This window comes from Hyaloscypha bicolor, assembly GCF_002865645.1.
Source record: "Hyaloscypha bicolor E unplaced genomic scaffold K444scaffold_108, whole genome shotgun sequence".
NCBI lineage: Eukaryota > Fungi > Ascomycota > Leotiomycetes > Helotiales > Hyaloscyphaceae > Hyaloscypha > Hyaloscypha bicolor.
Genome location: NW_020194610.1, coordinates 309646 through 323504, shown reverse-complemented (window position 1 = coordinate 323504; position 13859 = coordinate 309646). Strand labels below are relative to the sequence as shown.

Here is a 13859-nt window from a genome sequence, read left to right as displayed (position 1 = left end):
AAATTCGATATAAATCGAATCGAATTTTATTTAATTTTATTTAATAATAATTCAATTAAATTTAATTTAATAAAAACTGTTTATATATATAACTAGTATTAATATTAAATTCACTATAAACCTAGTGCAATACAAGTACTATAAGTTCAGTTAAAAGATAGAGAGACATGACTATACTCAGTCTTGGCAACGACGTAACCAGGGCGTGAAAATCGTTCCTTGAAGTGTTGGTACGGGCTGGTACAGGTGGTAGTTTTCCTGCTGACTAATCATGCAGAGCCAGCCTATCACCATCATCTTGAAACGGAAAGCCGCGGCACCCAAGATCCGATTCAACAATGTTCCAAATCACTTCAACGGCGTACTCTATTTGAAAATACTCCATTTAACCCCACATTTGGAACAATTTCTTATCTTCTGTTTTGTTTAATGTCCCTGTAAACGTCTATTCCCCACTTTGTGGCGTGGTTACCGGCCCAGAAGAGGTGCCTCTCCTGCGGTGAACATGATTGATCAGCAAGCCTTCACGGCTCACGACTCATTCAGCTTGCATGCAACGACGCCTCCTCCCTTCAGCCCGCCTTCCAGCCCACATACGACACCACCAGCTTGCAGCTTGCACTTGTGTCCCAACATATGATCTGTGGCCCGCATGAGTCCAAGCCAATGGCGACCCTGTGTCCGGGTCCACAGTTTCACAGGGCAAGCTATCAGAGCTGTCTCCTCATCCACCACCAAACAGTCCAAACCTCCAGAGCTCCAGATCGCAGCACAAATATCACACCTCGATATCTATTCTCTGCAAACACGAGATCAATCTCGAGAGTTGTTTCAGAGTGCCAGGCACCATGCCTACTCTCATCATTCTGAAGCTAGTTCCTAGCAAGCCGACACTCCCTGCTGTGTTCAAACAAGCGCTAGAAGGCCTTCAAATCACCGCATATGGCTTGACAGTCCAAGACCCCACGAAGGGGATGAAGCTTGGAGTTGCAAGCGGTGTAACAGACTCTCAGACTCCAGTGTCGATTATCAACGAAACGGACACTACCCTCGACCAGTCAATACAAGCTCTTGACAAGTCCATCATTCAAGATGTGGCACAATTACCAGAGCAAATCACCCTTCCTGACACAAATCAAGTCAAGACAATAACGGCTCCTCTGGAGTCCTCGGTCGCGACTGCGGTAATCATTGTTAAACCGCTCACCCCGCACCCAGGAGGCCCATCGTTCGACGTGCGGTTTGAGTTCAAACGGAATGACTTGAGTATTCCTGATAGTACTATTGAGTACAATATACCAACGGTTGCTCAAAATCTCGTGACGGACCAATCAACGTATTCAGGCTTACCGATCAGTGCGTATTTCTCGCTGCCCGTGGCTGTAATGGGTCTTTCATCGAACTCGCCCTTCATTACCCTCGATCCGAATGGAAATCCACCTGTATTTTCACAAGTCCTCAACTCGATCGACCTCATCTTGACTCAAGACCATCCAACGGCTAATCCGCCTCAAAAGTCCGCATTGGAAGCCCGTAGCACCCCTCTGACAGCGCCTCAATGTCTTCAAATTGCATCAGAAATCATATGGAACCGTTTACTCTACCCGATTCCAGCCCCGACGAATGATATACATCTCATGTATACTACTCTTGTAGATGTCAAGGGGAACCCGCTCCCGGTCGATTCCAGTGTGGATAATACACGACAGCAACTTGAATCCAGCATTCAGAATTACCACTTGCAACATAATGCTGAAGCATCGACACTCTCAAAGTACATTGCAGCTGCATCAGCCGCAGTATTTTGCGAGAGACTCACCAACGGGGAAACTCTCACAGGAATCCCTCCGACAGCGACCTTGGCCGGAATTACTTTCCCAGTTGAAACTGGGCAGCCATCGGCGAGCTACCCTCAAGCTTCCGTGGTACTTCAAAATCCAGCAACATCCCCTGACGCCTCCTTGAACCCACTTCCTTTATTCAACGTCCCTGCTCCCTTTTTCTACTCCCTAGGTTCTACCTTTCCTCAGTCGGTGTCTATTCAACAACGTTACAACTCGGCAATAATGGCTAGCGAGGATCAACTCACAACTCTGTTCCAGGCCGCATCGGACAGTGGCTTACTCGGAGATACAGAAAGTGCCGTGGCTGTAAACTCATCGAATGGCAGTTCTACTACAACTTTGAGCATCAACATGTACCAAGCTGCGCGTCGCTTGACTGCGCTGGGCTCTCCATCCATTGGATCGTCATGTGATATATCAACTCTGACCAACAGCGCTCCAACATCTGCTCCAAATATCTACTTGGATTGGCTCCAGTATGAAGGGTTGACCTCTAATATCACATCTAGCTTTTGGGGACCAAGCATTCAGAAATACCCCAAGGGGTACGTAACACTGGTGTTGCAAGCAATCACTCAAGGGGAATGTGCGCTTGTAGCGGCAATAGAAGCCCAGATACCAGTTAATAGTGTTCAGGACCTTGTCAAGATTACACAGCAGCAGTGGGAGAACTTTTTTACCCAGGTGCCTTCGAATCAGAACCTTCTCCCTACTTTCACATTGCCTGGAACGACACTCCAACGCGCCGACGCTTTCGTACAACGAGTCCAAAAGTACTTCATTGTACAACCAAAGGAGATTTCTTTCACAGTGGCAGCCGGCGGCCACACAAGCACCTTCTCGGTACCCTCGGATGATATTCTGAAGCAATTCAGCAGTCAATATCCTGGGACTTTCTCTTTTGGCAACCCTCTCGACCATGACGCTGTCGAAAAAACCGTAAAGGCCATACTCCCAGATAACTTCGGTGCTCAGTCATGGCTACTGAATGCACTTGAGACAGTGGTTTTGTTGGTGCAGGTCACCTCATCTTGTCCATCAAATTTGCAGTTCTCCGTCATAGAAGCTCTCTACGCTCGTGGCTTCACTAGTGCAAGCGCAGTGCATCCACTCTCCGAAACAGAATTCGAATCTGCTCTTGTAGGATCCGTTGCATATCCCTACGCTAAAGACATTTTCACGGCCTTTACGAGCCAGCAGCAGCACGTAACAGCACCCACTGATGAGCCTGCTTGGACTTTTGCTCCAGTCAACGGCGGTGGAACTCTGATCGACTGCACTCCGCCATATAATCTCTCTCCTCTCGGACCAATCTCTTACCTTTTCGACATTCTCAACGCCTCGATTGGGGAGGCCAAGGTCGCCGATCTTCTGTCTGCCCGGAGAGCCTCTATCGGGAAAATGCAAGCAAGTCTTCTGAATCTAGAGTCTCGAATCTCTAAGCTGGATATCATCAATGAGAACCTTGAGGCATTAGGAAGCAACCCAGGTCAATCTCAGGGGATCTTTCTCAATTCCAATCCCGAAACCGAGTCATCGGACGGTGACCAGCCCTCCTCATTTGCTACTATACCTCAACATTCATCACCCGCGATTTCTGAGAGCCCACAGGTCTACAAAACCTTGAAATCTTGCTTCACGGCTCTAGACTTGCCATATGACCGGTCACTGGATGTCTCTCGTTCTTTGCTTTCTCCTTTAGGAACAGATCGATTTGAGGTTATGCGTCATTTCCACAAAAATGTCACTGAACTTGCAATTGACGCAAAAAAAGAACCGGAAGGCTTCCAGAAAAGTCTTTGGCGTTATCCAGTACGTTTTGATATTGCTCTGGAATATCTCCATATCTCCTCAGACGAGTATTCAAACTTGTTCAGCGGTTCACTTGGGGACAAAGACTTCCTGGAGTCTATCCTCCAACTCGATACTGCGCTCCCAACGCCACCAACGGTATCTTTCTCTTGGTTCTTAAAGTCGACTGGACTAAAATATGATGATTTCATCGAACTTTGGAAATGCAAGTATGTGCAGTTCTCACGTGCATTATCACAAAGCGGAACTAGCAACAACATTGGATTCCCTTCTTCTGAGCCATATAACACCGGCGAACTTCAGATAGCACTGAACTCAACAGAACATCCCTTATTGAGCCTTCGGAAGCTCTTCGTGTTTATCCGTCTCTGGAAAATATTGAGTCATGTCGATGGTCCAGCAATCTCTTTCAGTGAACTTGCTGAGATATCGACAACCCTCTCACTGTTCGAGGGCAGTTCTATCAATAGCGACTTCGTACGGCAGCTGGCGGCCCTAATCATGCTACGAGACCATTTCGGTATCACCTTGACACAGCCAACTCCTTCAATATCTTCCCACGGACAACTACCACAGACACCTAGTTCTATCTCTTCCGTTGGGGTTCCTTTTCGAACACCCACCTCACCCGCTTCTTACGGACAGATTTCCCAAGAAATCAGCGCTTCCTTGCTCAGTTTATGGCAAGGTTCGAAAGAAAACCCCTCTCCTCGGAATGGTGCAATCGCTCTTCTTCTGGACCACATTGAAACATATTCGAGGTCCCAATTTGGCGGGAGCCACCGGGCATTAGGGTTTCGAAAGGAGTTGGAGAAGAACCTCAATATCATCTCTTCATTAGCAGGATTCAGTGAAACGGACCCCTGGTATGCCAAGCCAACTAGCACCCTGCGATTTGCCGAAATTGTCTCCAAGGTGTATGCATCTCGCTTCACTTTGGGCGAAATAAGTCTTCTTTTTACGACGGATGAACATATCCGGTGGGATGATCCATTCACATTACCGAATATTTTGGAAGCTGCTGTCGACCCACTTAAGTATCCGGACGACGAATTCAGCCTGTGGAAATTACGGAAGCGTCTCATGCATGTCGAAGTGAGCGACGATGCTGTCTTGGAGTGGAGCTGGAAGAAGATTGCCAGTTCACTCCATGATCTTGGATATGTACCCTCCACGGAAAATGATCCTCTTACATCTCTTGGCGAACGCTTCTTTGCTCAGGCTCTCGAGGACTGTGGGCAACGAGTCAACCATGATTCCTCCATCTTCAAGATAGACCTTTCCGCCTCTGCCACAACACCCTCATTGTGGAATTCTGATCCCAACACCCCTTTCCGCTATGACGCCGAAGGGACTGGCCAACTATGGTTCAAACTGCCTCTACCACAAGAAGCGGTCATTCAAAAGCTGATGAAATCTCGGCAGCTTTCAGATACAGAGATCCAAGCTTTCCAGAATCTTTACTTCGCCCCAAGAGCAGTCCTTGCACCCTTTGCTCTCATCTTCCCCGATTTCGAACGCGCTGTGCGCGAGCTCATTGAAGCACCTTCTGAACACCAGCGTTTCAGATATTTCCAACGCCACTTTGCGCTCTTTCACCGTCGCTGTGAAATTATTGCGGGTCACCTCTCAGATCATGTATCGGAGGCTACGAAGCACGACAAACACAGCACACGATCAGCGGCTTGGTCCATCCTGCGCCGTCTCTTCGCTGATGAGAATTCACCAGTTGGAGGGGGCTGGGAATCTGAATCAGGTGCCTCTCCAGCTCAGTACACATGGGAACCTCACCTTTCCGGCAGTGCCTTCGCAGCCATACTTGGTCTGACTGGAACTGGACTACTCGGCGAATTCGAGGTTGATGGAGAGGCTGGTCCTATCAAGGTCTGGCGCACTGTCACGAGAGATTTGACTTTCTTTGGACACCATGAGGACAAATTCAACACACCTCTCCCTACTATCATCCCTAATCCTGATCTCAAGTTGGAACGTCAGCACACTGATGCAGTGAATGCAGTGAATGGGTTTGCGGTGCGTGAATCAAACGAAGAAGCACTGGGAGGTGGCCAATGCTTCAGGGTCTACTGGAGCGGATCCTTACTGGTGGAGGACAGCGGGGAATACATCTTTTTTGCTGGACATCCCAGACCTGACGATGAAAAGCCAGATTTCGAAGCTATTCGGGAACGCCATCATTGGCTGTTAACTCTTCAACGAGGCGACAAGTCATGGACAGCCCTGAATCACCACTGGGAAAGTCAACCAGCCCCCACCAGTGAGTCAGCGCCACTGCTGCTCCACCGCGGAGTGTACCACATCGAAATCTACCTCGAGAAGACTCCACCGGATTTCAGCAATCTTCATCCAGAGAAGACGGGTTTTCAGGTGAAATATGCTGGTCCTGATACTAAAGACTGCTTATCTGTCGTCCCTGCCTCCAAGTTGTTCCGCGAGTCCAAAATTGGCACGCTGGGCGAGGGATTGAATCTCCCCGTGTCAGCAGCGACTTTCTTGAATCAACACTACACTAGCAGCGTTCGTGATATCCGTCGAACTTACCAACGAGCATTCAAAGGTCTTCTTTTCACATCTCGCTTCGACTTATCGGCGGAACTCAACCATCACGACCACTTACGCGAATCTGAACTGGACTACTTCCTCGACCACCCTCAAAGCTTTCTTGGTACCTCCTACTATCGGGGGTCTGCTTCGAGCTCTACAATTATGGTTAATCGTGCCTATTTCGACTTCAATCTTCTTCCGGTCATGGACAACTATGACACAGCTGAGAAAGATCCAGACCAAAGAGCTCAACCTACCCCACAACGCAAGGCGGCACTGTTTGATTGGTGGGAGCGCATTTTCGACTACTCCAAGCTTCGTCACTGGGTGCAGAGGCAGAGAAGTCGCCAATGCTGGATGCTGTTCAATGAGGCGACAGAACAGATCCCTCAACCAGGACAACTTCTCCGGTACCTGGTCACCGATGTCAGTCTTGCTCCCTTGATCGAGAAGTATTTCGACGGGCATGGAAGCTACAGCATCATGACTGCCGACCTCAGTAACGAGCAATGGGCCATCCGCTGCTGGTTTGCTGGTCTTTGGGTGCATCGTCTCAAGAAACGTGTGTTCAGCAAGTATCTCGAGAAGGCTGAGCCTTGGCTGTGGTCAGCTGAAGATCCTAACCTCGCGATTGGAGCCGAATCCGGAAATCAGAATCTTAGATCTTTCTTCCAAGAAACCTTTTCTGGGTTAGGCAACCTGGATGAGATTCGGAGCGTATATGACTCCTTGCGTGTACGTGCTCGAGCAGCTTTGCTTGCGTATCTGTGTGACAAGAATCGGGTACCGCTCCCTTTCAACAAAGGCGCGTTTGCAAGTTCACCTCTAGACTTGACGGATCTCCTGCTTCTCAACGTCGAAGCCGGAGTTCACGAGCGGACTACGAGGGTCGACGATGCCCTGGATTCGATTCACCGCTTGGTATCCAGAATCCGACTCGGTCTTGAGCCAGAAATTCAGCCGAATCCTGAGTTCAAGGAGCTATGGGACACCAAGTTCAAGACTTCCAAAGTCTGGGAGGCCCAGAAGCGTAGACAGATATACCAAGAAAACTGGATTCAGTGGGATGAGTTACATAAAGCAGAAAAGTCCGAAGGATTTCGGCTGTTGACAAATGAGCTGAGACGAAATGTCCTGACCATTCCCAAACCTGGAGGGCACATGTCTTGGCCAGCTGCACATGTGCCGAGCTCGAGGATTACCACGGAGCTGCAAAACTTGGAACTTCCGTCACTTGAGCTTAGTCCAGCTGATACCGCCATCGATGGTGTCAATCTCCTTGCATTGCCAAGCCACGGTGCACGCAAATCGCTTCTCTCCTCGGTCCCGGTAGCTCCCTCCATCACACCCGAGGTTGGGCAAAGCCAGATTCCGCTGTGGATGAACGCTGCTATCAAGATGGGCATCCAATTCGTCCGACTAGCAGCTGCGTCAACACCACCACTTGAATTGTACAGCCAAGTTCCAAACGGCCCAGCCGAGCGCGAGACTCCATTGACTGTGGACGAATTTTACTTTTGGATCACGCCGGCTAGCTGGTTCAATGGCGATGCTGTGTACCAGAACGCTGGCTATGGAGCTCGCCCTCCTGCTCCTGCAAACTTGTGGGATCCTGGTTTCAACCGCGCATCTACTGAGCCTTCTTTGCAGGCGTTGCTTACCTGGAACCCGGAATCTATGGTTCATTTGAACTGGTGCCGAGTGCATTTTGGGTCTTTCGAGCCCCCACGTCGATCTTACGAGGGTTTCCACTCACCAGGGCTAAGCTCAACGCCCCAGCTCACATTCACGGGACGCACTGGTGATTCGCTCGCCTTCAGTGTTGTCGGTGGGGCAGACTCTTTCCGCTACGATATACCAACTGATACTGCTGTTTCCCTCCTAGCTGGAGCCATAAACCCAGTTACGGACACATCATCTTTCCCAAGTCCACTGAAGGCCTACCCTTTTTTCATCTATTTCGATGCGGGTGCTCCGCTGATACCTGCGTCAAATTTCAGTACGTGTCTCGCTGTCGCAGGTCATCTAAGATCTCAGGGTCAGTTCGAAGCATGTCTGAAGTGGTATGAGATGGCTTTTAACCCTTTGCGTCGGGACAACACCTGGGAGACATCCAGCTCCAGTGTAAAAGACATACCTCCGAAAAAGGTGAAAGCTCGTGCTGTCATACTGGACTATCTTGAGACTTTACTCCAGTGGGCGAACAGCCTCGCTCAAGAGTCTTCTTCTGCGTCAAATCAACGGGCTGCATTAATCTTCGACATGATGGAGAGGATCCTCGGACCCCGTCCCAAAAGGTTTTCGATACAAGAAACAGGATCATTAAACATCACACTAGATTCATTCGTTTCGTCAGCATCAGCCATCAACCCGCGGTTGATTGAGGTCTATGATCGTCTTGCAGATGCTCGCTCTCAACTTTCCTACAACAGCAGCGGGAACCCTTCTGGGACTGAGATTTCCTTCGACAAATATCAGATCAACCATTCTCCGTACAAGCGACACCCATACCGATTTCTGTCATTGCTACCGAGAGCCCTTGACCTTGCTGGCTATGTGCGGACTCTGGGAGGTGATCTATTGCAAGCGTTTGAAAAGGGAGATGCGGAATACCTAGCCTCGCTTCAAAGCACCCACGAACAACAAATCACAACCTTATCCCTTGAGATGAAAAAGAACCAGTTCAGAGAGAGTGACTGGGATATGCAGAGCCTGCAAACCGCTCTGAGTGGAGCGCTGACCCGCTTTACATATTACCAAAACCTCATCCACAACGGACCGATCGCCAACGAAAATGGATTTACAGCGTCCACAGCTCTGGCGCTGGCGCTGAAGACGGCATCTGGTGTATCTTTGGCTGTCGCAGAGGCCTTGACTCTCATCCCCGATGAGTTCACTGGTGATGCTGGGATTGCAGGCCCTTTGGTGTTTTCACGTATCACTGGCGGCTCCTCGCTGTCTTCCGAGTTCAACACCGCTGCAAACATCCTCTCTGGCGTCTCTGAAATGGCAAATACTACAGCGAATCTCTGCTTCGTAGAATCCGGCTGGGATCGACGGTTAGAGGAGTGGAATAACCAGGTCGACACGATCACGCTGGAAATCCGGCAGCTGGAACAGCAGAAGCTTGCTGCCGACCGCCGGAAAGCGATTTCGCAACGTGATCTCAACATCACCCAGCGGCAGATCGAACATTCGGCCGAAGTACAGGATTTCATGCGAGATAAGACGGCCAGTCTCGATCTCTACATCTTTCTGCAGCAAGAGACTGCAATTCTGTACCGACAAGCATACGATCTTGCCATCAAAGCATCGCTCGAGGCCCAGCAAATGTTCTACTACGAACGCCACGACAGCTACCGGGATTTCGTCCCTCTCTCCACCTGGAGCAATCTCCAAGAAGGTCTCCTAGCCGGTGAACGCCTCGAGCTAGCCCTCCACACCATGGAGCGCGCATACATGGAAAAGAACTACCGCGAGCAAGAAGTCGCCAAGCAGATCTCGCTAAACATGCAATTCCCAGCGGCCTTCCTGCTCTTGAAAACGACTGGGAAATGCGAGATCGATATCCCAGAATGGATGTTCGATCTCGACTACCCAGGCCAATACATGCGGCGCATCCGCAATGTGAGCCTCACGATCCCCTGCGTCATCGGGCCCTACACCGGCATCCACTGCCGTCTCGAACTGCTCTCCAGCCGGATCCGCGTGCACCCTTCCCTTCCCCTCTCCACCAAAAAGTGCAGTCCGGACTGCACCGGCAAAGATTGCGCCTACGACATCCAATCCCCGTCCGACGCTCGCTTCGTGCAGCAATTCGGCGCCTACGAAAGCATCGCCACGTCGACCGGCCAATCCGACACCGGCCTCTTCGAAATCAACTTCAACGATGCGCGCTACCTGCCCTTCGAGTTCTCGGGCGCGGTTAGTCGCTGGCGCATCGAGTTGCCCGCGCAGAACAATCAGTTCAACCTCGGTACATTGACGGATGTCGTTATGACGCTTAACTACACGTCGCGCGATGGCGGGGAGGACCTCCGTGTTGCGGCCAACGAGGCGGCACAACGGCGTTTGCCTGGTAATGGATGGAGTTTCTTCGATGTCAAGTATCAGTTTCCTGATGCGTGGAATTTGTTGCATCAGACTCTTCGGAAGAAGCAGAAGCATGGTGGGAAAGGAGGGGAATCGGTGCTGCAGCTGCAGTTTAATCGCAATATGTTTCCGTTCTTGAATGGGCAGAGGGAAATTTGTATCGTGAGGGTGCAGGTGCTTATCAGGGCCCCGGAACATGCAGGTGTGGGCGAGTACATGCGGGTTCTGTATCGGCATTCGGAGATTCATCCTAGGATTGGGTATAAGCGGGATGCGGAGCAGCATGTGGAGTTTGATTGTGTGATGCAAAAGGAGTATCCGGGCTTGTATCGCGGGATGTTGGATCTTAAGTTTAACGTGCCAAGGATGAGTCTGGGATATCAGCGGGAAGGCCAGTTTGGAAGTTTTGTCTTCCCGAAAGATGTCGGTACGTGTGGCGGCGTGGAGGATGTATATTTGTTGGTTAAGTATGAGTATAGTGGTGGGGCTGGGGGGAAGAGGGTGGGAAATGCATTGGTAAGAGGTCATGGGGGTGAGTGGGGGAGAGAGCGGAAGAGGGGCTTGGGTGGTGGGTTGTGGGGTGAAGGGGGGGGTGGGTTGGATGGCGAGGAGGTGGAGGCTAAAGTTGATCTCTAGTTTGTAATAGTTTTTGGGTGGAAGTTTTGCTGGAACGTCCTCTATGTGCAGTGTAGGCAATAGTCCAACCTTATACCGAGGCCTCCAACCCCTGTACTGCCAAAACCCAGATTTTTCATAACATTACGCATTTGCATATTTGTATATTACGCATTCGTATATTGCACTTAGCTTTTGAGATTTTTAAATAAAGTAATTATATAAATTCCTATTAATCCATTTAATGCTCTATCAAATTCTTAATAAATTTTATATAGGCTCTTTTTAGAAATTCCTATATATATAATTAAATTTAATATTTTATTAAATAAAGAAAAGAAAATATAAGAATATATAAGCCTTTTAAATATATAAGTCTTGAGAGTATATAAGCTATTACGGCCGTTTTGCAGCTATTATAGCTGCTTTACTTAAATCTTATTAGGGTTTTTCTAAAAATCTTTCTTTTATTTATTAAGCTTATTAAAGCTTATATTATTCTTATAATTATATAAATTATAATTAATATATATATAAGAATTTAAATATTTTTAAAGAATTAAAAATTATAAAAGTTATCTTTAAAGATTTTAAGAACTTTAAAAATAGCCTCAAATTTTTAAATAAAAAAATAATATTAAAAAAAAGAACTTTAAAATTTTATTAATAAAAGAATTCTTATTAAAAGAATTCTAATTAATCTAAATTAAAGAGAATAATTAGAAAAGTATATAAGCTATTTACGAGCTTATAAATATCTTATATTATAAGTAATTTATTATATAAAAAGAAAAAAGTAAGAAAAAAATTAAATATAATATATATAATATTATTTATAATATTTTTTTAGGAAAATATAAAATAATTCCCCTTTTTCAAATATTAATTAGAGATTAAACTAATCTAAAATATAGGTATTTAAATAGAAATACTAAAACTTTAACTATTTTTATAATTTAATTCAATTTTATAAAGAATTAATATAATTTAATACTTGTTTATTTTATTATAATACTAATTAAATATTATTTAAATATAAATTTTATATAGACTTTAAATTAATAATAGCTTTTTAAATTAAAGAAATTAAAAATTCATATTTTATAGCCTAAAAATAAGCTTAAAAAAGCCTAGAAATTTAGTAAATAAATTCCTAAAACCAAATATAAGAATCCTATAAGTTCTTATAAAATAGGAATTTATAGGAATTTAGAAAATAGTATTTAATTAATTAATAAATAACTTTCTTTAAATTAAAATTCTATTTTAAGAAATCTTTTTATTATAAATTAAAAAATATATAATTATAATATTAGTATTAGTATAGCTATTTCTTTAGGAGTTATATATATAGTTACGGGATACGGGATACGGGATATAAATAATAGAATATAAGTAATAGGATATAGGATATAGGATATGGTTATATAACCTTATATCCCATTAGTAACTCGACTAGTAGACTAGACCCCTTTAGGCTTAGTAGATTTAGGAATTATATATTAATACTATAATACTATAATCCCTATTTCTAAATAATAATAACTTTACTAACTATATATAAATAGTATTTTATAACTTATATAATAGTACTATATATTACTAGTAAACTAATATTAATTAGTTTATATATATAGATTAGAGAATAAAATCTTTTAAGCTAAAGAAGTATCCGGTAGCCTATAGTAAAATTAAACTAGTCTATATTAAAGAAAGGAATTACTTATTAACTCTATAAAGCATCTAGTAGCTTAAGAGAGAAAATAGCTAGCTTTTACTAAAAACCAATAATTACTTTATTAAAGAGGGGAATTACTTATTAATTCTATAAAGTATCCGGTAGCCTAAAAAAAAAGACTCTAGTTCTTACTAATTAATAAGTAGTTAGCCATTTGGCTATTTATCTATTTAATTATTTATTATTTTTTAAAACTAACTTCTTTTAGCTCTAAGACTATTTTCTTGGAATCTATCTTTTCTACTTATATAATACCCGTATTTACGGAATACTTTCTCCGAAATATATACTCTATATATATCCTTAAAGCTCTTTAACTACTACTTTGATTTTACTATTAAATTGAGTTCTTTAAGCTTTAGACTCTCCCGGAATTATAATATTTCACTTCCTAAATTTCTTATTATAGATAAAATATTTAAGGGTAAAATATTTACTTTAATATCTATAATACTTCTAGATATCTGGGGTATCTGGTATCTAAATCAGGTATCTGGATACCTTTACTACCAAATTCTTTCTATAAACTTATTATAAACTATCTTATTTTTAAACCTTTCTTATTATGAATTATATATATATTAAGAAAGGCTTAATTCTAAGGGTTTAGTATAGCGGAACTATAGGATAAATATATATAGGTAAAGAAATAGAAAAGTAATATTAATCTAATTACCTGTAATAATAAAGAAGTTCTAGATTACCTTAATACTAAATTATTCTAGTATAAGGTAAAGAAGTCAACTAATAATAATCTCTGGAAATTATTTAAAAAGGGTTTTAATAATTTCGACCTTAAAGTACTTAATTATCTAGATTAATATATATTATATAAATTACGAGCTACTTTATAATATAGTAGTATTTATATTAAATAAAATAATAAGGGACTTACTATTATATAATTCTTAGTTAATACTATTTAGGAAAAAGAGTAATATACCTAAACTATAGCTAATATTATTACTACTAGACTAGACCTTAATACGGGCCCTATTACCTTATTATATATATTTCTTAATAATAGTATTATAAGAAATTAATAAACTAAACCAATTATTATTTATACTTCTTTATTACCTATAATTGCTCCTATTAGTACCGGACTATAGAGAGCTAGTAATAACGAATTTCTATTACTTTTACTATCTCTACTACTTTTAAATAGCCCTTTAGCTAGCCCTTTTACTATAAAG

The 13859-nt window shown here is 44.0% G+C and overlaps 1 protein-coding gene across 1 annotated transcript; it reads left to right on the top strand.

The window, feature by feature from the left end:
* Positions 1-371: 371 nt before the first annotated feature.
* On the top strand, positions 372-11214 carry K444DRAFT_664882 (uncharacterized protein; the record flags this gene model as incomplete). Its single annotated transcript, XM_024887017.1, has 2 exons — positions 372-10737; positions 11204-11214. The coding sequence occupies exons 1-2, from the start codon at positions 849-851 to the stop codon at positions 11212-11214; spliced, it is 9900 nt and encodes a 3299-aa protein (XP_024734906.1). The 5' UTR covers positions 372-848.
* Positions 11215-13859: the final 2645 nt, after the last annotated feature.